Here is a 24,499-nt window from a genome sequence, read left to right as displayed (position 1 = left end):
CAAAAATTATAGCGCATTGGTGACAAGTAAGATATGTTTATTATAGGGGCAAGGACTACAACTACTGCACTGAAATTTTTTATTTCAGCACAGACAACAGTTGTGGAGTTACAAATGAGGGAAAACCAAATTTGATCAATAAATCAATACTTGTCTTGAGTCACTGAAATTCCAGTGTAGTAACTGGATTCCTTGCCCCTATAATATACACAACTTTTGTTACCAGTGTTTTATTAGTTTTTGAGAAAAATGCAAAAATAGTCACAAATTTATCAAGGGGTGTAGTACCACTTTAAGGCCCATGTTATTTCCTATAGTTTTAGGCACAAGGTTTGAAAGTCTCTGTGAGATCATCACACCAAGGTTTCATTATACAGGTGTTCTGGGTTTTCATAAAATAAATTTGAACAATGAACCCATTTGGCAACTTATCTTGACAGTCAAGATGAGCCTGAATAATATTTACCACTTAGGCGTAAAAAGGCACTTGGACATATTCTAATATAAAATGTAACAATGATTACATCGTATGACTGAAAACTGGTTAGGAAAAAAGAGCAACACACTTATTGAAGCAGAGGATGTATAGTTTATATATCTACCTCCAGTCATCAGCACTAGCTTTGTTCAGTATGTGATGCGTTGGCTTAGCATTGTTTTTTGCGCGTACATATGCGTCACTTTGATCGTGCGCGTAAAAGTATGTACATGCACCAAGTAACGCTAAGCTAACACAGAACACACTGAACTTCAAAGCTAGTGCCGCTGACTGGAGGTAGATATATAAACTATAGAAGCAATAGGGTGTTTTGAATTCACAGTCTTTTGCAGTTGTCCCATCTACAATTCCATAAGGCTACAATACAAAACAAGTTTGTTTCCCATACGCCGCATGCATTTCGGGCTTTTTTTTGGGAGAAATTTTACCACAAATCCAGAAAAAAAAATCCAGCGAAAGTTGAATGACAACATTTTTCAAAAGATTTTTTTCTCATTCATTTGAATGAAATCAATCAATCTTATGAAAATCCACCTATTCTTTTGTATCTTAACATACTCTGCACTGATTCGACAATAAATATTTGTGACTTCAGACATATGTTACCATAAATCTCACTGCAAAATTAAAATAAAACACATTTTGCATTTTGGGCCAGCTCCCGGAAACAAACTTGTTTTTTAGCCAAAGTTCCATTGATTTTGAAGTTTAGAATTCAAACACAAAATCATATTTCAAGTACACCAATTACACACATGATTCTATATTATTGTTGACAACATTTTGTACAATGCTCTTATACATCTCACCTGCAGTAGAATACTTTAAAAAAATGTATGATACAAATTTCCACTAAAAGAAAATACCAGTATGAGAAAAATATGGATAAAATACTGATGAAACACACATAACTCAAAATTGTGATAATAACAATAATAATAATGACAAAATATCGTAAGAAAACTCATACCTAAAATATCAAGTGGTTTATAAAGATCCATCAAGGTAAAAAATGATCTGAATAAATATGTTCCTTATTTTTTGCTATAGCAACTGTAACCTAGCAACAAATACTTACAATTTGTACAGGGAGGCAGAGCTTTTTACTTTCGAAAGTTTTAAAATTACAATTTTGGCTAAAAAATTTAACATTTTGATTAAAATTGTGTGCATATCTTTCAGACTAGGGCCATAAAACAAGTTACGGCAGTGAATAAATGTACTGTGGACTTTTCTTTGCTTAAAAAAACTTGGTCATCTAACAAGTACCATAAAATATCAAAACATTTTTAGAGTTGGACAGCTGCACATATAACTTCCAGTAAGGCCAAAAAAAAAAATGGTTTGTCTCAAAGCTCACAAGTAGTTTGAAAACAAAATGCGAAATGCGATTTTTTTTTTTTTTTTTTTTTTCCGACTTTTTTCATGGTATTTGGAGAAAAAATTTGATTTTCACTAATTTTTCTGGAAAAAGTAAAAAAAAAAAATTTTGAAATAAAAAAATTCTGCATTTCTTTTTTTTTCCAAATCTCACGATTTTACAAATGCGCGCGCGAGCTTTGAGACAAACTTTTTTTTTTGGCCTAATCCAAATAAAACATGCTATTTATCTTGTATTTAAGGCTCACATTCAATTTTTGCACTAATTAGTACTCAACAAAAAAGTTTACACTTATTATAAAAGGTAATTTAGCTTTGTATTCATATGTTAACCTTTGTATGCCCGTATACTGTGTATAGACTCTTAGAGACAAAAAGCTTATTATAATTCATTTGTTAAATCCAATACAAGTATGCAAAATTATTACTAGAGTTCTCTTAACAAATCCAGGTACTCACAATTAGTAGTGACGTTTACGCAACCAATACAACAGCTAAGACAGCAAGTGCTAGTATTGGATACAGCTCAGTCAAGAAGAAGCAACCAGCCAGTAAGGTTGCGAAACGTCACTACTAATTGTGAGTACCTGGATTTGTTAAGAGAACTCTAGTAATAATTTATATAGACAATCCCGATGAATCTCTTCAATGAAGTATGCAAAATTGTTCACATTTCACAAAACCATAAAGATGCAATACTATGATGCTTCTGTGAGATTTTGACTTACAACTATGATCCTGGATCATGAAAAATCACATTTCCTCATAGCTGCATTATTTATTTTATGAAGAATTCAGATGCAAAAACTGATATATTCATTTTCTCAATTTGAGATAAAGGCAAGTATATAACTAGTCCAATATACAGAAAATAAGTAGATAATATGTGACCCGCTCCTACAAAACCAGACATAAGTCACTAATTTTGAGATTGAGTTTTTGATGTTATCATTTAGCTTTCAGCTTTCATTTGATACCAAAATTATGTTTCTAGGACATGTGGTCCTCATTCTACAGTCTTTCAATGGGAAGGGGGAAGCGACACACAAAGAAAAGGCAACTGCAAGAAAAATGGCTTTAAAATTATAAAATTACATGTTTAAGGACTAGGTTTGGCTCAGAAAATGCTAGATTTGGGTGCTTTAGACGTAAAAGAATATTTTGTTTTCAATGGTAGGTTAAAGTAAACATATTATGGAATCAAAAAATAACAAAAACTGAAAAACAAAATCTGCAAGGTTTTTACCCCTTTCCCAACTTCGACCCTCCGTATCTCAAAATGGCCGAGTGCGACTTATGGCGGGCTTCATCAGGACAGGTCACCTATGTGCTACTTTTGATCATAGTTCCAAAATTTTAAAGTAGGGTGTCAATTCAAAGCTATAGTGGAAATTTCAATTGAATGAACACAACCTGACATAGCGTGATGATTTTTTGTGTCAATAGCTGCCCCCAAGAGATTTGGTATCTAGTTATGGCCCAGGAGCATGGTTATTTGTAAGAATCTCACAAATGCATACTATGATATACCAGGTTTAGAGTCAATCAACATTTACTGACCTCAAGTATAGCCTGCATCATCCAAAATACATGTACAACAGAAAACTGATGCATGCTATACTTGAGGTCATTCATTTCTAGTATAGGTCACCACATTATACAGGCTTTATTATAAGACATACAAAATCTATTAGAAAGATAAAAGTTTAGGCACATCTGGTTTGAAGACTGACACTTATCGCTGCATAAAGTCAGAATGACAATTGTGTTTCATCCATGTCAATGCACTCACAGAGGGGTTACTTGATTTGGACGGGACAGTGCAGGTGCATGTGTATTACTCATTTTTAGTACTTATGTGGTCTGGGTACGCACTGATGATCGGCGATCATGTAGCATTGTCAAGGTCTCTTCCCCTTCTACCCGCGGATGACCAATGGATCAACTGTCTTGTTGTCAAGACCGTTGATCAGCCAATCAGTGTGATTATCGTTTACGCTTGTGTGTGCTTGGCATACAGCATAGCCATGGAAGTAACAAAAAAATTTACTGCAATAATGCACATGTACATCTAAAATGGCACATTTTCTTCATTCATTTGCCACGTCACACTTTTCCAATCACACGCTCATGTTGTAAAAGTGATCAATTTTGTTCAAACATTTGAATTCTGTTCAAACATTTGTGATTAATTATTATTTCTATTTGTTTACAGAACAAATTCCAATTATAGAAATACAAATTGTCAAACCATAAAACAATTATATTATAAAAAGCCACTGATTTTAGTTAAAAAATTATCAAAACTTATTATAATTTTTTTTTTTAATTGTACATAAATAGGGACAAAAATGTTTCTCTGGATAATAGTTAAGATTAAGAAGTATATTATTTGTGTCAAAACTATGATTTGTCCTTAGATCAATATATTTGTTATAAGTTTTTTCATCGCTTGTTTGATAAAATGGGCACAACATTTCATAAGGCAGCTCAATCAAGAAAGTTATCAAGGTTAAAGAGAGAGGCTGTCATGTGAGTGCAAGACAGGCAGGACCATTGTGGCTACAATAATAGCTGCCATCTGTGATTTGCCTTTCTGGCACTGACATGGCAATAGTCCTTTTACTAATAATATTATGAGAAGATTAGATTTGACTTATTTACAGAGAAATTAATTTGCGCTATTCTAGTTCAAATCCATACACCCCGTGTGGAAGAAATGACCTTCATCTTCCACACAGGGAGTGTGAATTTCAAGTGGGGTTACCTGAATGGGTGATTCAATTTAAAATCAACCCACTGTATGGGAGATTAAGGTCATGTCTTCCTTCCACAGGGGGTGTATGGATTTCAACTAGAATAGCCCATTATTAACAGAATTCCATTTACCCAATGAACATAATCATGATTTAAATTACAAACAATAATTGCCTGTTTTGTAATTCCCGTCTTCATTCAAGTCTACACAATTGAAATACTGACAAGAATACTTAGATTCAATACAAGACTTGAGAATACCAAAGTGAATTATGAATCACTACATTGAATACCAATGAAAATGGTGATCTAAAATACGAAAAGTCAAAATATCTGACTCCTCTGGCACAGCGCAGTAGTACATTACGTCAGCCTTACAATGTCCAACACCTAAAGATTGCTTCACAGGCAAAGTGAGTATTTTTATAGCATATTCATGTAATTTGCATAATATAAAGTGTGCACCTTAAATCGTTTAGAAGTTCCAACTTCAAGAGTACAACCCTATCGCTTGGATTGTCCATTTTAAGAGAGAAAGAGAGCAGTAGTGTAATCCAAAGTTAACTTGTAATAGATGATGCATTTGCTGATTGGCAGGTATTCATTCTGGAGAGAGGATGCTCTTGCTTTATCATGGTTGAGTGACAGGTGAATCTGTTCCTGGAGGCGGTACTTCTGATATCATTTCCCTGCAAACACAGAACATAAATTCTGATTAAGATTTGTTTGAGAACAGGTGTCAAACATAAATAAATAAAAAATGTTGTTTGATTTTACATGCGTTTCAGCTAGGCAAGACCTAATTATCAGCGCACACAAAACAATTATTCCGCTTCCATTATGATATATCAGAATCATTTCTGCTTCACAGAGTCAGCAACTGATGTGCATGTATTCTCAGCGACTTGGATTGTGATTACCCCAGCAGCTCCCCATTTCACACCTGGGTGGAGTGAAGCAATTGGGAATTAAGCTATCCTGCTCAAGGACGCAACACACTGGCCGTGGTGGGGCTCGAACCTGCAACCTTTCGATTATGAAGCTCACGCCCTAATCATTGGGCTACCGTGCTTCCCAACATGATGACAAAAATGCATTTTCTATAAAATGCTTTTTTATCAGTATAGAGGTGGGATATGATATTCGGCAGTACGAAGTCTAAGAGGGTTTCAACGAAGTCAAAGAGGGTTTCAAAGGGTTTGCCATCTGGCAAATCTGAAACGGCAAGATGTCATCAGGATTATTTAGCACTGATTTCTGCAGGACAAAACTGTTAGGAGTTGTGCATGTACCCGTAACCACTCGGTATAAGCCCACCCCCCTAGATGGGCAATTTCACTTCAAAAATGGGGGTGGGCTTATAACTAGTAGTTTAAAAATTTAAAAAGAATTTAAAAATAAGAAAAATCTTCGCCCTTTGTATATGCCCAATGTATCAGTAATTTCTATCATATTTGTCAATTTAAAAAAAAATTTAAGTATGGAATGTAAGCCAAAATGACTACTGGGCTTATACCCGAGTGCACCCTTATTCCCCGAATGGTTTGAAAAACAGGAGGTGGGCTTATAGCCGAAGGTGGGCTTATACCTGAGTGGTTACGGTAATTTATCCCTCGCCTACTTGTCCACCAGGAATCACAGTAAGGTGCCCAATGATCTATAAGCAAATTGCCCTTATCTACTGATGAAATGGTGGCTCTGAAGATACGATTACAATCATAAAAGCCTATTAAAGAAAGTCCACAATTTATCCAGGTGTAAAAGGTTGTGGCTTAGACTGCATGTCTACGTATACCGTATTTCGTCAAATAGTCGCCCCTCAAATAAACGCCCCACCACTTTTTTCAACCAAGATGTTTCAAAAATGACGATATTTCCATGCTATATTGTGTAGTAAGCTTACCAAGTTGCCCACATGGTCAAAAATAAGCGCCAATAATTGGCTAAAATCTGGATTGAAACACCCCCCCTTGGGAAAATGTTACGCCCGGGGCGTTTATTTGACTAAATACGGTATATCAAGTTTGTGTCTTACAGTCCTTTGTTGACTATCCAATACAAGTATGCATGTGTGTTGATATTTCTCACTCCTTACCTGATTGAAGTGTGTTCTGGGAGCCCTGGACTACTGGTGCCAGAGACTCTCTGTAGTCTCTGTCTTTCCATCACCTTCTCCTGGGCCTGTTGTCTCAGCATTGCTTCCTTCTCTGCACAGTCTAGAAGACGTCGCAAGATGTCACTCTCATTCAATATTGATGGCAGCTCTCGTTCACCTGCAAAGTAATTTATAATAGGGTTGTTGATTTAAAAAAAAAATTTTGTTAATCAAAAATAAATTTTTTATTTAAATCGGATTTTTTTAATTTAAATCGATTTATTTGATTTTTTTTATTCCAAGAACTGCTATACCCCATGATAAAGTCAAAAGAGTACCAGTGGAATGCTAGTCATATGCACAATCCTACCAGGTATTTAAAAAAAATCAAAATATGTTTTTACATGTGAAAATTTCAAAGAAAAAAATTTGGTAAAATCATGGGGAACAAACCTGCTGAATTCTGCACCTTGAATATGAATTTTTAGCAATAGATAAAGTGATATCATAGAGGTATTTTAATTGTATCCAAAAGATGTAGAAGCATTAAGAATGAAGTAAAACGGTCAATTTAAGCAAGAAATTAACTTACATTGATCAAAAATGGTGAAAAAAGGGGGGAAAGTTGATTTAAATCAGTGATTTAAAAAAAAAAATCTCAAGTGATTTAAATCGCGATTTAAATCAATGATTTAATCAAACAACCCTGATTTATAAAACTTCTTATTATGGTCCACACCACCAATACATCCCCCTCTATGTTACTGTGTAAAATGACCGTTATTCAAATGCAATTTTCTCAGTTACAAAGGGACTGCTTGCTTCAAATATACCTGTTCTTTAAAGACCAAGATCTAGGCATAACAAAAAGTGTATGATGAAGTCTAATATTTTGAGATTCAAACCATCAAATGTTATAAATGTTTTATAACCGCACAGACCTAAATCCACATTACTATATTGTATCTCTAAAATAAATACTATGTTCACTCTTGACTACAAGCAACTCACACAAATTGGGCTATTCCAGTTTGATCCATACACATGGCACTCTTCAGTATGGAAGACATGGCTTTAATTTCCCACACAGATGGCATAGATTTCAGATGGAGTCCTCCATTAAGGTAACCCCATTTGAAATTCACACTCCCTGTATGGAAGATTAAGATCATGTCTTTCATAGGGGGCATATTGACTTCAACTGGAATAGCCCAATGGCATTTCTAGCTCACTTTTTGAATTTCCAAAGTCAGAATTACCAGATGACTGGCCAGTATAGTCCCACCCCGCTTTTGGGTGAACATTTTTCAAAATTGGGGGTGGGACTATACTTGAATTTCAAAAAAAATAAAAAATTTGTTTTGTTTTTTTTGTTGCTTTTTTTTTAATTTTTTAATTTTTTCGGTTTTGTAGTGTCACTAAACAAAAACAAAAAAAAAAAAAAAAAAAAAAATAAAAAAAAAAAAAAAAAAAATTTCAAGATGTTTTGTATTTTTAATATGAAAATTGATAATTTGTATTCATGTCATACTCTATTAATGATTTCAAAATGCATTGAATTTGAATGCATTTTGAAATCATTAATAGATCATTTTGACACCAAAATTGTCTGATTTTTTCATATTTTGAGCAGGAAAGCACTAACCTTTAGCTTTAGCATCCTCCATACAATTCTTAATCTCTCTCAGCTTCTCAATCTCTTGTAACACTTGCGATTGTCTAGCTCTAGACACATGTAAATTCATTTCTAAATCGGTTGAACTCTTGCCCTGCTGATGGCCTCCACTAATACTACTACCACTGCTACTACTGCCAGCTCTTTCAGATCGCATTTGTTGAACTTTCTTCCATCGTAAACTTCTTCTCTCAATAGAGTTCCTACGGAATGGGGTTGTTGTTGTTCTGTGACACATGGCACTGTCACTGTCACTACGATTGAGCTGGAAAAAATGAGAAAAAGAAACAGATTTGGAAATATGAATTTGTTTAGCTCCATTTGTTCAAGCTCACATGATGCAGCAACTTTAAACTACCCATAAACATAATTACTATAGGCAAAATATCTAATTCTCGATCATGAGAGGATGTACCTTCTGGGTACCGTTACGTCAGCATACTTTTCGTTGAACACCACGATCGCATGACCAAAGACATGGTCAATTCTCAAAAGATGTGCTTGCGCCGTAAGTGTGTGGTCTTTGCGTACTACGCTCGATGCAAATATCTGTGCGTACCCAAGTTGGCTTTCATGATCGAGAATTGGATAATTTGCTTACCCTAATGCTTATCTTAACATCAGGGTGAAATGAACAGCTTCTTACCAAGCATCGACGGTCAATCGAAAGATCGAACTAATTTGTTTCTATTGCCTTACACCCCATAACTCACCTTGCATGAGTGAAGCATATGCTGAGAATGAGGATTCACAGAGAATGTTTTTGATCTTGTCACAGATGGAACTCTCAAATGATTAGATGCACCCCTTTGAAACTCTTTGGTCCTTGCACCTCCATGTGCCATATGATAAAACTCAGAGTTTGTTTCTTTGTCGGCTAATGCCGCAGCAGACGACGCTTTTCTAAGCTGACCTGGCAGACCAGGCACTTGGTTAGGATTTCGATAATGGTTGTAAGGTATGGCAGTGTTATACGGTTCTCCATTCCTGAATTGAAGACTGTGAATTTGAGAATGCGGTGGTGGTCCTTGTGGCGGTGGCGCTGTCCTGTCGGCAGCGCTTATTGGAACAGTGGACATAGTGTTCAGATTATTTTGACGGTTGATAAGGGAGTTGTCAAATGAGGATGACCGAAATCTGAAGAAAATGGGAAAAACAAGTGAAAGTTGTGCATTAAAAGACTGTACTTATTTTCTTGTGTTTATATTTAGTCTTACTCTCTTCGGTTCCCAAGATATTTGAATTCAAATGGGACCCTCCCTATTTGGACCCTCCCTATTTAAGTGATTTTGGTTGAAACTCCAAAATCTTCAATACCTTTTATGCTATGTTTGGATGAAAATGCAGAATCTCAAATAGCTAAAACTTGCAAATTTGCTTGGAATTCCAAAAGTGAGTGTGATTTTCTATTGAAATAGCACAATAACGTACTACATTAGTTTCTTTTCTGTCTTGTTCCTAATTACCTTATATTAGTAGATTCTGCAGCCACAGCATTAGACTGTATCTCTGTATTCCTATCCCCTGTGGAGGCTCTACGTATACGCTCCTGAGATGCATCAGTATTTGCGACCACCCCACTACTATTAGACGATGTGTTGCCATTCTCCGTCGACGTACTGCTGAGAGAGCTGTTGCAGCGCTGTGTTTCCGCTTGTAGAAATTTGAGATTGAGGATGTTGTACCATCGTAGTCGGCATGGCAGCATGGGGTTATAATCAGCAAGACTTACTCGCACTCCTCCCTGTTCACAAATGTTGACAAAATTATGGTTAAAGCAGGTCTGGTTGACACTATCGGCACTTATTACCTTCCAGCACTTTTGCATAACACATTCAATATGCAATAACATCCGCTGAAGACGCCGGCTGACCCGGTGAAAGCGCTCCGGTGAGTGTACCAAATTTGAGAATCGTAGAAGTATAAATTTGCTTTCTACATTCAATATGGTTTCCATCTCAAAATGTACTTGGAGGACTTACACTTAGTTGTCATGGTACCCTTAGATGTAAACAATCAAAAAAGGCCGACAAAACTTCTTTCTTACACATAGCACATGAAATTCCTGTAAGGTTCACCAGCATAATAGTCTTTAATTGTTATGGTAGTGGTATGAACAAGGGACCCAGGCAAATCATTCTTGTGATTCGAGATTGACAGCAATCACCAGCCTGGTTATGTTACTGCAAATTATTCAATAAGTCCAGGGTTCATTTTGAATATGAATTAAGCTTGGAAAGTCCATAGGAAATTGCTGTATTAAGACTATAATATATGCATAATGATGGGCCTTCAGATTATCATACCTTCGGATTAACCAACAAGTTACCCCTCATTTTGGGCAATGGACATGGTCCAATGTGCTTTATCGTAACTTCAGCCAAATCTATGATCAATTGAAATGATGATCTAACATGTAGGACTTTGATTTATCAATCTGCTTTAGGCATGGGAATGTTAAACGCATGAACCGTTAAACGCATGCATGATCCGTTAAACGTTTAGCAATTGTGGTAGACGTGTGACACGCAAGTCATTTTCAACCTTCAATTTTCCATTTTTCAATGCTAATCAACAGTTGAAAGTAACAAAATCTGAAGACGACCTTAATAATTTACATGAAACTTGCTCAAAACATTCATTATTTAACACTATAAATACGTCGAAATAATGCATAGTTTCTGACATGTTTGGGCCGTTGACTTCGCGAATTTTACCTTATATACGGCGCCATTGGTACTAACATATTCTGTTAGAAATTCCGGTTTTGCGAGGTGCACCGCACCTATCGTATATTCATGAAATCTTGCCGCCAGACAGGGCTGGATAAATGCGTGTTAATACGTTATAAGCATGCATCACTGATGCGTTAAACATTTAGGAAAATAAATGGAATAACCCCATTCTTCTTACCACTACTTCCTCCTGTCCATCTTGTGTACAGCTACATACATGGATTTCCAATGTTTTTGTTGTCACCTTATTACCCAGTAAACACATCTTGAAGGTCTGGTGCAATATTTCTAGTTTCACATCACTGAAGTTTATTGTTTTAAAACTGAAGTTAGCATTTGGTGGGCATGGTAATAAATCTCCTTTAAAATAGCTGAAAAATGAACAAAGAGAAATGTATGCAAACTTAATTGTTACTGAAAGTACATGAAGTACCAATAGCATTTAGCTACTAAAATCCTGCACTACATTTAGAAGCAAAATAAAGATGATAAATTGCTGCAGTGGTCTGTACTCATTACAGAAATTAATGGCACCTACCCTAAAGAAGACATGGGAATCCCAAAAATGTTTGAGTTTTCCCAAAAAAGTTCGAGTTTTCCCAATCCCATGTCTTCTTTAGGGGTAGGGCCAAAAATATCTGGAAGTGCCCAATGAAGCTGGCAATAGCTAAAGCTAGGGAAACAAATCAAAAGATCAACAAAGCCCTATAAATGTAACTAGTTTTGTTGCAAAGCTCACTATCGCCTCCCATCTGGCGTGAGCTGGAAGTGGGTCAAAATAACATTGATATTTTTAAATAGTGTACCTGACATTTTTGACCTCCTCCCTCTCAACAACACAAGTTTCCTTCATAGGGCTCATTTTCCCCTATAGCTCATATGAGACATGATCAAGGGGAATGAGTCGGATGTCGTTAATATCGTTTTTGAGATATTGGCAAAAACAGTGTTCAAATTCTTTTGTTTCATATTGTTTTCAGCCATTAATAAATTGCTCATAACTCAGTAACCAGATGTCCGATTTTGATGGGGTTTGCATCAAAATGTAGCACTTGTAAACTGTCAGAAAATGATGTAAAAACTTTTAATTGAAAATTGCCGACATGTGACTCATTCCCCTTGATCGTGTCACATGACTTCCTCCGGGCAGTAATTTAGATATTATTTTTTATTGTATCTCTAAACGTAATGATGATAAGTATATAAAATTGCACATTTTCTGAAAATCACAAACTTTGATTTTACAGTACAAAATTTGATTTTACTTTACTGCATTGAGGAAGGCAGTCAAGGCATACATACTATAATGGGAACATACTATAGTGGGAGTGCCTACTAAATTGTGCCCATCCACCGCAAACTGGTCGTAAAGTCGGCATTTTCCATTTTGACATAAATCAAAAACAGTATATGGATTTCTATGTAAAATATATTAGAAATTTGACCTTTGATGAACCATAACTTCACTTTCAGATGTCCGATGAAGCTGGTTGAGGTGTCATTTTAAAGCTGAAAGTGAATTCTTTCAAAATCTGGAATAAACAGAAAATGACCTAGAGCCGACTTTACTACCACTTTGTGGTGGATGGTCACAATTAAGCTTATTTTCGATCAACCAGGTTGTCTAATTATAACAAGAGCAAAGTATGTTTTGTCAAACATAATAGGTTTGCCCTGATGAAGTTACAATCTTGTGCTAACAGAATTCTGACAACAAATCCTACCAAACAAACCTTCAAAATATTTTTATAAGTACAATTATAAAAAACACATTCATCTATAAGAATCATTAATTTGAGGGGTTAGATAAAGAAGGCCCTATCTGCAATAGCTGTCCTATAGACATTTGACAAAATCTGCATTCTAGTTTGTACAGTGTCTAAAAATATGATGACACCTGGCAGCAATTGCAGATGGGTGCTTCCTGCACCAACACCTAAAATGTGTTATACTTACAAGTTAGCACCTTGTTCAGGTAACAAGGCTTTGATATTTCTGAGTTTTTCTAATGTAATATACAAGGTGGATTCCGTCACATCATACTGGAAGGCTACTTGGATTTGAGCTGCTTCTAATGTGTCCTCGTCCACCATAAATACCTCGTCACCAACTTCGCTAGGTCTGTAGGAGTAAAGATTGTACGACAGCATGTTAACTTGTGCAACAGTTTAAAGGTAACCGGACTCAAAGCTTGAAATATAGAAAACAACTGTGTTTAATTAAACAGCATCTGTACAATTTTAAGATATTCAGACAATACACATGATGCTCTCTCTCTTTCTCTGGGTCAGATGGTGCAGGATTGCACTGCTGTGGTCTTCACACGAGTACGCCATCTACTTCTATCAAAAGCCAAAAGTTGCACCATACATTCCGTGTGATGAAACGTTCTTCACATCATTTGTCCAAGATGTTGATGGACGTCCCCTTCCACGATGGCCTTCCACAGCTCCCTGAAGAATCTGCTTCTCAACTCCACCATCCTTTCTTACAATGTGGCCAAAGTAGCGCAATTTCCTCTCAATGATGGATTTTCTGATGTTTAAGTCTGTGCCAATCTTATTCAAGACACCTGATTACTTTGGTACAAATAATCAAAGCTAAATGACTTTTTCAATAAAATTTGCTGTAGAAGTAGTGATGTAACATAGCAATGGGTCTACACTATTTTGGAGTGTATTGCCCTGCACTATAAGCCTGCTACACTCATCACCTGTGTCTATGTGCAATCATACTGTTCTAGTGCAAAGCAATACATTAAAAAATAGTGCAAACCCATCGTTATGGTAATTAATCACTATATCACTAGTTCTACAGTGAATATATTCATGGAATGTACATGTACTTTGAGACCATATGGAATTGATTCAGTCAAATATTACCACCTTATGTTTGCAAATTTGAGGGTTTGAACATTGACAGATGCATTGTTAATTTTAAAATTTTACAACATACAGTTCCAGCTCCATAAATTAATGACACTGAAAGTGGTACTCCACCTGGGGAAATTCTGTATTTTGAGAAATTGTTGCCTCTCTTGATCGAGTGCAAAACTTTGCTATCAGTGAGGGACAATCTTGCACGCCTGCTTACCTTTTTCCTGATGCTTCATAAACCCCACTATCAGCTGCTACTGATTCATCAGATACTGCAGCTGATACACTCCTTGGATCAGCTATACCCAATGGACCCTCAAGATTAGCTAAATCTACACCTGCAAAACAACACAAGATTTGATCATCAACATATGTGGACAGTACTTATGAAAAAAATTATATATCGTCGCTGGGCGGGAAAAACCTCATATGTACTTTTGGCCCTTGAACATGGATAAAGCCTTGTAGGTGTAGACTGCATGATGCATGATCCAGTTACTACTAGGGAGTTGTTTCACCAGCGAATTAATAGTGGTATCTAATCCCTATTCTCTAAAACTACAGAAAAGCCTGAGGACTTGTAGCAAGTCTACCTCACTATGGGACAAATAGTTTTTTGCGTCCATGCAGAATTCATGACAATATGATAATTTTATCTAACACATGTACTAACATTACAAAAGGGGCATGATCCAGTTACTAGGGAGTTGTTTCACCAGCGAATTAATAGTGGTTATATCTAATCCCTTTTCTCTAAAACTACAGAAAAGCCTGAGGACTTGTAGCAAGTCTACCTCACAATGGGATAAATCAGAAATCATGATAATTTGATGACAGTTCTTGGGTTCTTTGTAAAACATCTCCGGACAGTGACATTCTTGCACTCACGTGACTTGAATGTGTATTCAATCAACATTTATGTCCAAAGATACTTAGCTAAACACAACTTTATGAATGAATCTCTCGTAAAACAATAGTTTTTTTGTTGTTTTTGAAATTATTGATATTTTATCATATTTTATCCAATAAAGAGTCACAAAAAGTTAGCCAAATAAAAATAAGAAATATTTTCTAGTTACAAACAGCAGCAAGAAACTGAAAGCTTACCTGCGATCCCTTCGTTGATAGGACTCAAAGGAGTATTTCCGAATTCTGCAGCATAATCACTTTCTATTAGTCCTGGATCCACATTTAACCTTAATCCTCCTGCACCACCTCTCACAGGGATCCCTGCCCCGTGCACAACACCATTATCACCTGCCAGCATCAAATTGTACATACCCGCATGTGGGTTATTAACCGTGATGAAACATTATTCATCGCCATCACAGAGTCTTGAGGAGTCAAGCTCATTTGTGCTAAAGAGGCAGCCATTTGTTCCTCGTCCAACGTGTCGACTAAACCGTCCGAGCTCAGATAGGACGAAATTGTTTCTCTTTGTTGTCTTTGTACGTTGACAAAGTCTTGGTATGTAGGTGGCGCTCCAGCGTAAGGTGGATGCGGTACAAGTGTTTCCAAGTCGACACCCGCCCCACTGGGTGATGCGGGTGGTGACAGGGAGGATAATGAAGACCGTGGTGAGAGAGATGTGACAGATTTTGATGCCTCACCACCAACCCTGAGTCTATCCACACTTGGGGGTGGTTTATGATTCGTTATCACTGGAACTTGTGTTATGTGTTCTATTGGATTTGGTTGTGGTAATGGAGTTAAATATGATGTATCTCCGGTTGAAGACTTTCTATTCCACCGTGCAAAAGTGCATCAACCTGAAATCAAGAACATATAGAATTAGGTAAACTCGGTTACATTTTGTCCATTTGCCTAATATTTATTTCTCTGACACAACATGTACATTTGAAAGCGAGGGCGCACCTCACAACCGTATGACATTTAAACTATGCATGACTCGAAACAATTAAACCAATCACACTAGGTAATGTTGCTTTTAAAGAGGAAGCCCCACCAGAGCAGTTCTTCTGTGTGAACCAAACCTGCCTGGTTATCAAATTAATCAGTGACATGGTTATCTCTGAATTTGACAGGTGCTAATTGATGCAACAACATTCAAACATCAAATAGCACCTGTCAAATTCAGAGATAACCTTGTCACTGATTAATTTGATAACCAGGCAGGTTTGGTTCACTCCAGAAGAACTGCTCTGCCGGGGCTTCCTCTTTAAGTCGCTAGTCACCAAGGTCAGAGCTTCTGCGAAGTATGCAAACGCATTGACACGACACAAGGAGACATACACCTGTTTTGGGTTTTTCTTATTTCAAGGCATATCTAGGCATTAAGGATGCACACAGGATCACTGAAGTGTTACATGGCCAAAATTGAGTTTTCATCACTAATGTCATCTTCAAACCGTATTTTATCTTGTCATTAATAGATTTTAAAGAAATCTTAAAATTTGAACCATAAGAAAAGCTATTTTAAAGACCCTTTTCATTAAAAATTTGTCAAAATGCAAAAGCAAATAAATCATTGTTTTCCATAATAAATCGCGTTCTCGTAACGCGTATTATTACGGCGATAGCCAGCAAAAGACACGCACACATGGTAAACTGGATGGGCGAGGTGATTACTGATTGAGGCGCTGGAGTCGCCAATCGCGATCACTACCGTATTTTATCGTATTGATCTCTTCCAAGGTAGGTAAAGCTTGCACCATTGCATTGCGAAACTGCGGGCCGACAGACCACCACCGTCCCTGTCCCAGAATCAGTAGGCCTACTCGATAAATTTCGCCAAAAAAGTGCTGATATAGTGGTATAAATTATAGGTTTTTTTTATATGAACACAATAGTGAATTTTTTGTTTGTTTTTGTTTTGTTTTTCAAGTTTCATTCTGAACTTGAAAAGATGAAATTTATCTGTAAGAAGTAGTTACCCGTAAGATTTAGCCCTGTAATGATGACGCAATCTGGTAGATACGATAGACTCTGCGGTCATTCAGTCTCGTTTTAATTTTGAAGACCATAAAAAATAGGCAAGTAGTTACTACCGGTAGGCCTATATTAGGATACCTAAGGCCCTGAATAATGTTTCAAAGTGTTATTAAAACACGAATTTATGATTCGTTTTCAAACGTTCTCTACTCCTGATTGACCATTAACGCAATGTCAAAAACGTTGACATTTCAATACATCATATCGACCATCTAGGCATAGGCCTACAACTCTATGTCAAAAATGTCGATATTTGGCGCGGACAGGCCGCTGTGGTGCCTCTCAAGCACCAACTAAAAAGAAAAAGCAACGAGTAGTAACAACATCATGTTTGCGGTTCAGAAAAGGACAATGAACATAAAAATGCAATATTTGTCAACACCAAAAAAAAGAAAAAAAAAAAAGAAAGAAAATCACCAAAACCGATAAATTAAAAACATTGCATTTTTAAAGCAAAATTATGAAAATTAGTACAAAACAGAAATCGCAATTATCATGATTTATGTCTCAATTTATTCTTCATTTCATAAAACTTTCTGATTATCTGCTAAAATAATTGCTTGTCAGTTATTCTATGCTAATTTTAATATTCTGATGTCCGCACATTTTAATACAGAGCATGATCTTTTTTTATACGGAACAGGACAAAATTGTGCTAAATAATCATGGTTTCGTTCGCGGCAACACGACCATGCACTGTGCAACTTTCGCGTAACCTGTCTGTCTGTCCATGGCGCCCTGTCGCTCCTCAAACGCCGACGCGACGCCGCGCGACCTTGCCGGAAGCTTTGCTGCACCATGGAAACAAGACTGCAGTAAATAAAATGGCTACACCATGTGGATAAAACATCTGCCGAATGTGCATGGATAATTTTGTCTTATTGTATATTTTACCTTCTAAATCACCAAAATATGCCAATCTGCTGCAGTTGGGCGCCTTCTTCTCATTTTCTAACTTGACCAAACGTCACAAGTCACGGATTATATATTTAGGGAATAATCTTCAAAAATGGACCTAAAATCCGCTGTATTTTTCTAAATCGCGATTTTCGCAAGTTCACTTTTGACCACTTTTAACCATTTTTGGTCCGCCATAGCGTCTAAATGAAGCATCACTGAGGTAAGTTTTTAAGTCAAACGTTTAGATATGGCCAAAATCTAGATAGTGTTTTTTCGTTTTTTTAAATTAGAGCCTAGAACTTTTTTTATCACCCATGATTCAAAAATTTGAACACGGGTCACACGTTTTTACTGATTTTTTGCCTATATTTTAAAAACTAGGCAAAATTTCGAAAAAACAAAAAAACACTTTCTAGATTTATTTGTCTAAATTAATAAAATTCATGTTTTTGATTTTCAAATAATTTTTTTTTATGGCGGACCAAAAATTTTTGGTCAAAAAAAAACGTTTTTTTTGTGATTTTTTCGAAAATTGTACTTTTTGACCCAAAACTGACATTTTAAATGGATTTATGAGCTCATTTCCGTTCAAAAAATGTATACTTTTATATACTTTACATAAATAGTTTTCGAGTTATGAGGTGAATAATAATTGCTAATTAGTGATCCTGTGTGCCTCCTTAAAGCAAGAAACTAGCATCTTGTAGAAGATTAACCCCTTACTGACGCGAGCCTATATGATCTTAAAGCAGGGATGTGCGAGAAGAGCATTCCATATGCGGGCTATAAATTATAATTGATGGCAAAAAATATATCTGATGGCTGACATGGTTTGATCGCTCTATCTCAACTGCCAGGTTAAGGGGTCTAACAGATCTTTGGATAAAAATAACAAATAAAACCCGATTTGTGTAAGTTTAAGGGTCGGTTGCTGAGGTCAATACAACAATTTTTTGTTTGCCCCAAGTTGATAGCATACTTTGCAATGCCAAAAATAATGATGATGATGGCAATGGTTACAAATCTTTCATGTTTCCTAAATAATAAGAAACTCACCCTTTGTTGAATATCCCTAAGATTAAAATCTAATGAGTGTTGAGTGATTATTTCTGCATTACTGAGGCGCTGTTCAATGAACCTTTACTGGAAGCCAGAGAGCCTCGGCTAGATGCACTCAGAAGTGATCCACGACTGGAGATTGATGATAATGTACTACCTGATAAACTGAAGAAAACAAAAAAAATAGCATATTAATTATTACAATCAATGCATACAACTTGTAAATGCAGGTTGTGTGGTGTTTGCATGTCATTCACATAGCGAGAAACCACAGCAGCTGAAAGGAGTATCCCATCATGCATTGCAGTATATCTGCTTGCTCCATAGCAAATGTATATAAAATATAAACAAGAGCCGCTTAGATATTGAGAGCTATTGATAGATTCACAATACTCTATGGGTGATATTTTTCAAACAAAAGTCTAAGCTTCCCTGATTTAAGAGAGTAATTGAAAGTTGAAGTGTGGGATTTTGTGTACATTTTCTATGGCACAATCAGTTATATAATGGTACCATAAAGCATAATGGGATACTCCTTCAGCTGCTGTGGCGAGAAACAGTGTACCACACTAGGTAAAGTTGTTCCCATAGTAAGTTAAAAACCATTGTATTTTTAAGAATTATTTAAAACTATACCTTAAACGTTCGCCTAATGGGCTCCCTTGACATAACTGGAATTTTAGACACAAACTAAAAGTGCCCTCCCATAAAATCCCACCAGCAAATAAGGGCACATACCATTAATTCTTGTTGGGATTTTTAGAGGAGGGAGCTCTTTATTTGTACATAACATTTACGCAAAGGCAAAGGAGCCCAGGTGCACCATTAGGCGAACGTTTACGGTACTTCAATACTGCTTTTTTATTTGGCTCACATGGTGCGCTTTTGAGGAACTTCCTTGTTGTCAGCCGAGCTCCAACGTTATCATGGAAACAGCTAGAGACATACTTGATCATTGTAATTTTAACTGATAGGGCACGGTGGCGTAGCGGTACGGTCTCTGCCACAGCGGTACGATCTCTGCCTTGCTGGCGCAGCGGTACAGTCTCTGCCTTGCAATCGGTGGATTGCGAGTTCAAGCCCCGGCGGTGCCATCGAGTTGTGCTCTTGGGCAAGGCACTTTAACTTACTTGCTTCTCTCTACCCAAGGGTGAAATGGGAAGCTGTTATGAATACTGTCCATTGAGCGCCACCCAAAGGTATGAGCATGCCTTGGGCATTGTATGGCAGCTGACATATTTTAACGACAGCGGAATAAATGTAAAGCACTTTGGTACATGTGCACATGTGAAAGGCGCTGTATAAATACATGTACCAACATTTATTTTTTATTTATTGATACATCTTTTGAAAAATACCATTATGTATTATGTTATTGAAGTCTGTAAATGAAAACTTGGCAGCAAGCCTTACCTCTTCATTTGTGATTCTAACTGTAACGCTTGCCTATTGGCTTCACTTAATTGAGCTGCTAGTTGATCTTTCTTCTCTTTCAGTTTTAACCTTCAGGAAAAAAATGTCAGAATCATTCTTCTTTCATAAGAGCAAAACATGGGCAATAATTGAAAATGCATATATCAAAATTTGAGATGAACTATATACAAATCAACTACTCTTCACATACAACCAACAAAATATGTGGGGGAAACCAATGAATCATGGGGGAAAACTATTTAAGAAATTATCTCAATCGTGAAACATGTACAACTTTAGTAGTTTCATAGATATTCTGTAAAAGGAAAAAGAAGTAAACCAATGAAGAACTAGATGGACCGCGGTTCTCGGATGTCATGGTTTTCGACGCTTTGGCGTCGACCGTGATGCCTCCACCAGAATCACCTTCCAAAAATCTGGCTCTATATGTTGATTATGCCCAAGTTTCCTGCCCATGTGACTGTTTGTGACTAATTTGACCTCAGATGACCCCTGCATGACCTCGGATGACCCCGAAATGTCCTTCCAAAATTTGGCTCTAAATGTTTACTGTACCCCCAAATTTCATGCCCATATGACAGTTTTTACTAATTTGATCTCAGATGACCCTGGGTGACCCCAAAATGACCTTCAAAAATTTTGCTCTAAATGTCGACTGTACCCACCAAGTTTCATTCCCATACGACAGTTTTTACTAATTTGACCTCAGATGACCCCTGGATGACCCCAGATGACCCCAAAATGACCTTCCAAAAATTTGGCTCTAAATGTTGACTGTACATACCAAGTATCATGGCCATACGACAGTTTTTGCTCATTTGACCTCAGATGACCCCTGGATGACCTCGGGTGACCTTGACCCACTAACCAATACAAACTTGTTCTGCCTGGGGTCAAGATGCACCCACCCACCAAGTTTGAGGAACGTGCGACCCCTAGTCTCCGAGAAAAGAGGTAAATAAGGAAAATGGACCCCCTGACCTCAAATGGCCTTTTACAATGTACCTCAGTATATGACCTTGAACCCCACCTCAAAAAAAAGTAGCCAGAGTTTTTGACCATGACCCACCTATCCTGAAAATCTGAAGTCAATCCGCCCATCCATGCCCGAGATATAGCGTCCGGACGGAAGCACGGAAGGACGGAAGCATTGCAAAAACAGTATGCCTCGCGGTGGAGGCATACAAATTTAATGGAAAAAGCATTAACGATTAGATGGACAAGAGTACTGCAATTCCTTTAAGGGATCTGGAATGACAGTATTCGACAGTATTTTTTGTGGGACATTAGAGCACATCAGACATATCGAATTGCATTCTGAATACGAAGAATGTCTTTCTGATATCAAATAATTTTCATTTTTGAAAATCACGATATAATACAAATTTATGACAAATTATTAAATTTGATATTTTTCATATTTTTGATATAACAGTCCTCGAAGTAAATTTTATAAATCTAATGATATATTCTTAAAGTGCATGCAGCTAGGAGGAAAAGCCGACGATCAATTGAAAATTTTGACCTTTAATATTGAAGATATGGATTTTTTTCCCAAAAAGACCTAATTTTTTTGGTGTTTTGGGGAAAAAATCCTGGATATCTTCAACACGAAAGGTCAACATTTTCAATTGATCGTCGCCATTTCATCCCACATATATACACTTTAAGTATAAATCATCAGATTTATAAAGTTTACTTCGAGTACTGTTAAATATCAAAAATGTCAATTTTTAATCATTTGCCATAAAATGTGTATTACATTGCGAATTCCAAAATATCAAAATTATTTGATATCAGAAGGACATTCTTCGTATTCAGAATGCAATTCGATATGTCTGATGTGCTCTGATGTCCCACAATAAATACTGTCCAAAAACGCTCATACGCCATCCCTTAACAGCGTAGGAATTTTGCCTAAAATGTCATGATACATGATTAGCGGGATTCAATGCTAAAAATGCTTTCTCACAGTGAAGTGAGTGAATGCTAGCGGTTTGAACCTACACCTAAAGAAATACGCACTGACGTCACTGCCACATCAGGGTGGAAAATGGTACAGGCAGGCTACAGAAAAAGAAACTTTTTATACTGAAAAGACAGAGACAACAACTATCTCTTAATTTCAAGATGCCCAAGTACCATACACATAATCCAACCTTACCTATGAGTGATTACTCGTTGTACATCATCCTGTGCTTCTCTGATCTGTGCCCTCACATAATCTATATCATCCTCATGTTTTAGCTTCTCTTCCTCACTCCACTTCCTAGTGTTTCTATTCTTAAGTTCTTTGAGGAGATCTTCTTTCTCTTGGATGAGTAAGAGTCTGTCTTTGTCTGCTTCATGCTGACCCATGGGGACTTGGTTGTCCAACTCGGCTTGCTGGATTTGAAGCCGGCATATTCTGTGGTGATAGCAGCAAGTATGAAACAAGTGACAGTGAAATTTATTTGATGACGCTCAAAGATAAGCTATACATCTTAAGCTTTTGCCCAGATATTACATATCATTATCAATCAATATTGAGTCTAGTATTCAAGTCCTTTGAGCCTAATTGAAAACAAAATATCCACTGCATTTGACACCACTGTTGTGCAGTGACGCCAACGCCGCGCCTTAGGCGCACAATTGGGCTACTTGGCGATCACTTGCTGCTACTCAAAAAAGCATGCCGCTACTTGCCTAAAATTGGGCTACTTTTGCCAGTCTCAGACCGCGGCAGTAATTTGATGTATTTTCCTTTCAATTTAGCTGATTTATGAAGGTTTTGAGTCTCTGAAGCTTCAAAGTGCAATTACAATGGGTTTTGTGACCATTTATTGATCGGTCAGTAATTTCCAAGTAAGTACCGGAAGTTTTAAAGTCAAGTACTTTTCCGCTCAATTGAGTGTTTTGCGTTCTAAATTTGGGTAAATAGCCGGTGTTGGGCGCTTTTTTTGAAAGCTTAAAAAATTAGGCTACTTGAGAATCCTCACTTCTATGTTTGCCCTGTCAAAATGTAAACACGTGCCATTCTCCTCTACCAGGTGTACATGCAGTGTAGTTGATACTAAACAAGAACTTTTGAAATTATCACCAAACCCACCTTCTCTGTAGATCATCATACTGTAGTCTCAACCTTGCTTTCTCAGCCAGCCTGGAGCTTGGAAATTGTCCAGGATAATCTGTTGCAAAGTACTGTCCATGAAGGTCTTGTGACGATGAAGATGTGTCTAGCCTCTGCTGGGAAGAGGCAGCTGATGACAGAGGGGATGTGGGTGATACAGGAATCTGGTTGTTTATAAAACTGCTTTTTAATCTGGCTAATGACTGTGATAAAAGACACAAAAATGAAAAGAAAAGTATAAGCTGATGGTATCATTTGAAATGCTAAAATGCATCAGATTTGTCTCAATTGTACATTAACATGCAAAATATACAAGACACAGGGTCATTCCATCATAACTGCATGATATTTAAATTACAGCATCAAGAGCCAAATGAACAAGCCATAGCATTATACAAGTCAAACCTATATTCCATGCCAGAACAATGCAAATTACAATGTTTCTAAAGAGGACATTTAGAGCTTTCAGAAACTGAAAACCCCATGTTGATACGACTTTTCTTTGTGAAGTTACGTCAATTTATCAATCGCTGAAAACAATATAAAACAAAAGAATTTTAACACTTTCTTTGCCAATATCTCAAAACCAATATTAGCGACATCCGACTGATGTTGCTTGATTGCATCACATATTATAAATGCATGCCAAACAGCATGCTTTCACACATTAAATCCAATGATGATCCAAGAACAGATACACAAATGGCCTGCTACAAAATAATACTGATGATGATGATGATGATGATGATGATGCAACAAAGATTTATAATTCTTGTTTTTGCATATTTTATATTTCATTCACATTTCATTCGCTTACTTCACATATCCATACTGACTGTTCCCAACTCAACAAAAGTGGCTGTTCAAGTGTCTGTAAAAACAAAACTTGTTTCTAAATATTGGGAAACTTTTGTCCACAATTTACAATAATCAATCAATCAATCAATCAATCAATCAATCAATCAATGTTTATTTAACAAAGCACCTAAATTCATTGTAAGTGCTCTCTGAAGTATGGCTGTTCATTT

The 24,499-nt window shown here is 36.7% G+C and overlaps 1 protein-coding gene across 1 annotated transcript in view; it reads right to left on the bottom strand.

Moving 5' to 3' along the window:
* Positions 1-2,378: 2,378 nt before the first annotated feature.
* LOC140160740 (protein KIBRA-like) overlaps positions 2,379-24,499 on the bottom strand; it is a 103,946-nt gene continuing 81,825 nt past the window's right edge. Inside the window, 16 exon segments of the mRNA XM_072184040.1 lie at positions 2,379-5,325; positions 6,732-6,909; positions 8,377-8,671; positions 9,120-9,543; positions 9,873-10,150; positions 11,320-11,512; positions 13,098-13,262; positions 14,235-14,355; positions 15,125-15,335; positions 15,338-15,699; positions 15,756-15,786; positions 18,926-18,993; positions 18,996-19,093; positions 20,342-20,431; positions 22,527-22,769; positions 23,451-23,674. Of these exon segments, the coding sequence (XP_072040141.1) occupies positions 5,268-5,325; positions 6,732-6,909; positions 8,377-8,671; positions 9,120-9,543; positions 9,873-10,150; positions 11,320-11,512; positions 13,098-13,262; positions 14,235-14,355; positions 15,125-15,335; positions 15,338-15,699; positions 15,756-15,786; positions 18,926-18,993; positions 18,996-19,093; positions 20,342-20,431; positions 22,527-22,769; positions 23,451-23,674 (3,039 nt within the window). The 3' untranslated portion in view covers positions 2,379-5,267.

The sequence above is a fragment of the Amphiura filiformis genome, chromosome 9 (assembly GCF_039555335.1).
Source record: "Amphiura filiformis chromosome 9, Afil_fr2py, whole genome shotgun sequence".
NCBI classification, from domain to species: Eukaryota; Metazoa; Echinodermata; class Ophiuroidea; order Amphilepidida; family Amphiuridae; genus Amphiura; species Amphiura filiformis.
This window is presented reverse-complemented; position numbering and strand designations above follow the sequence as displayed.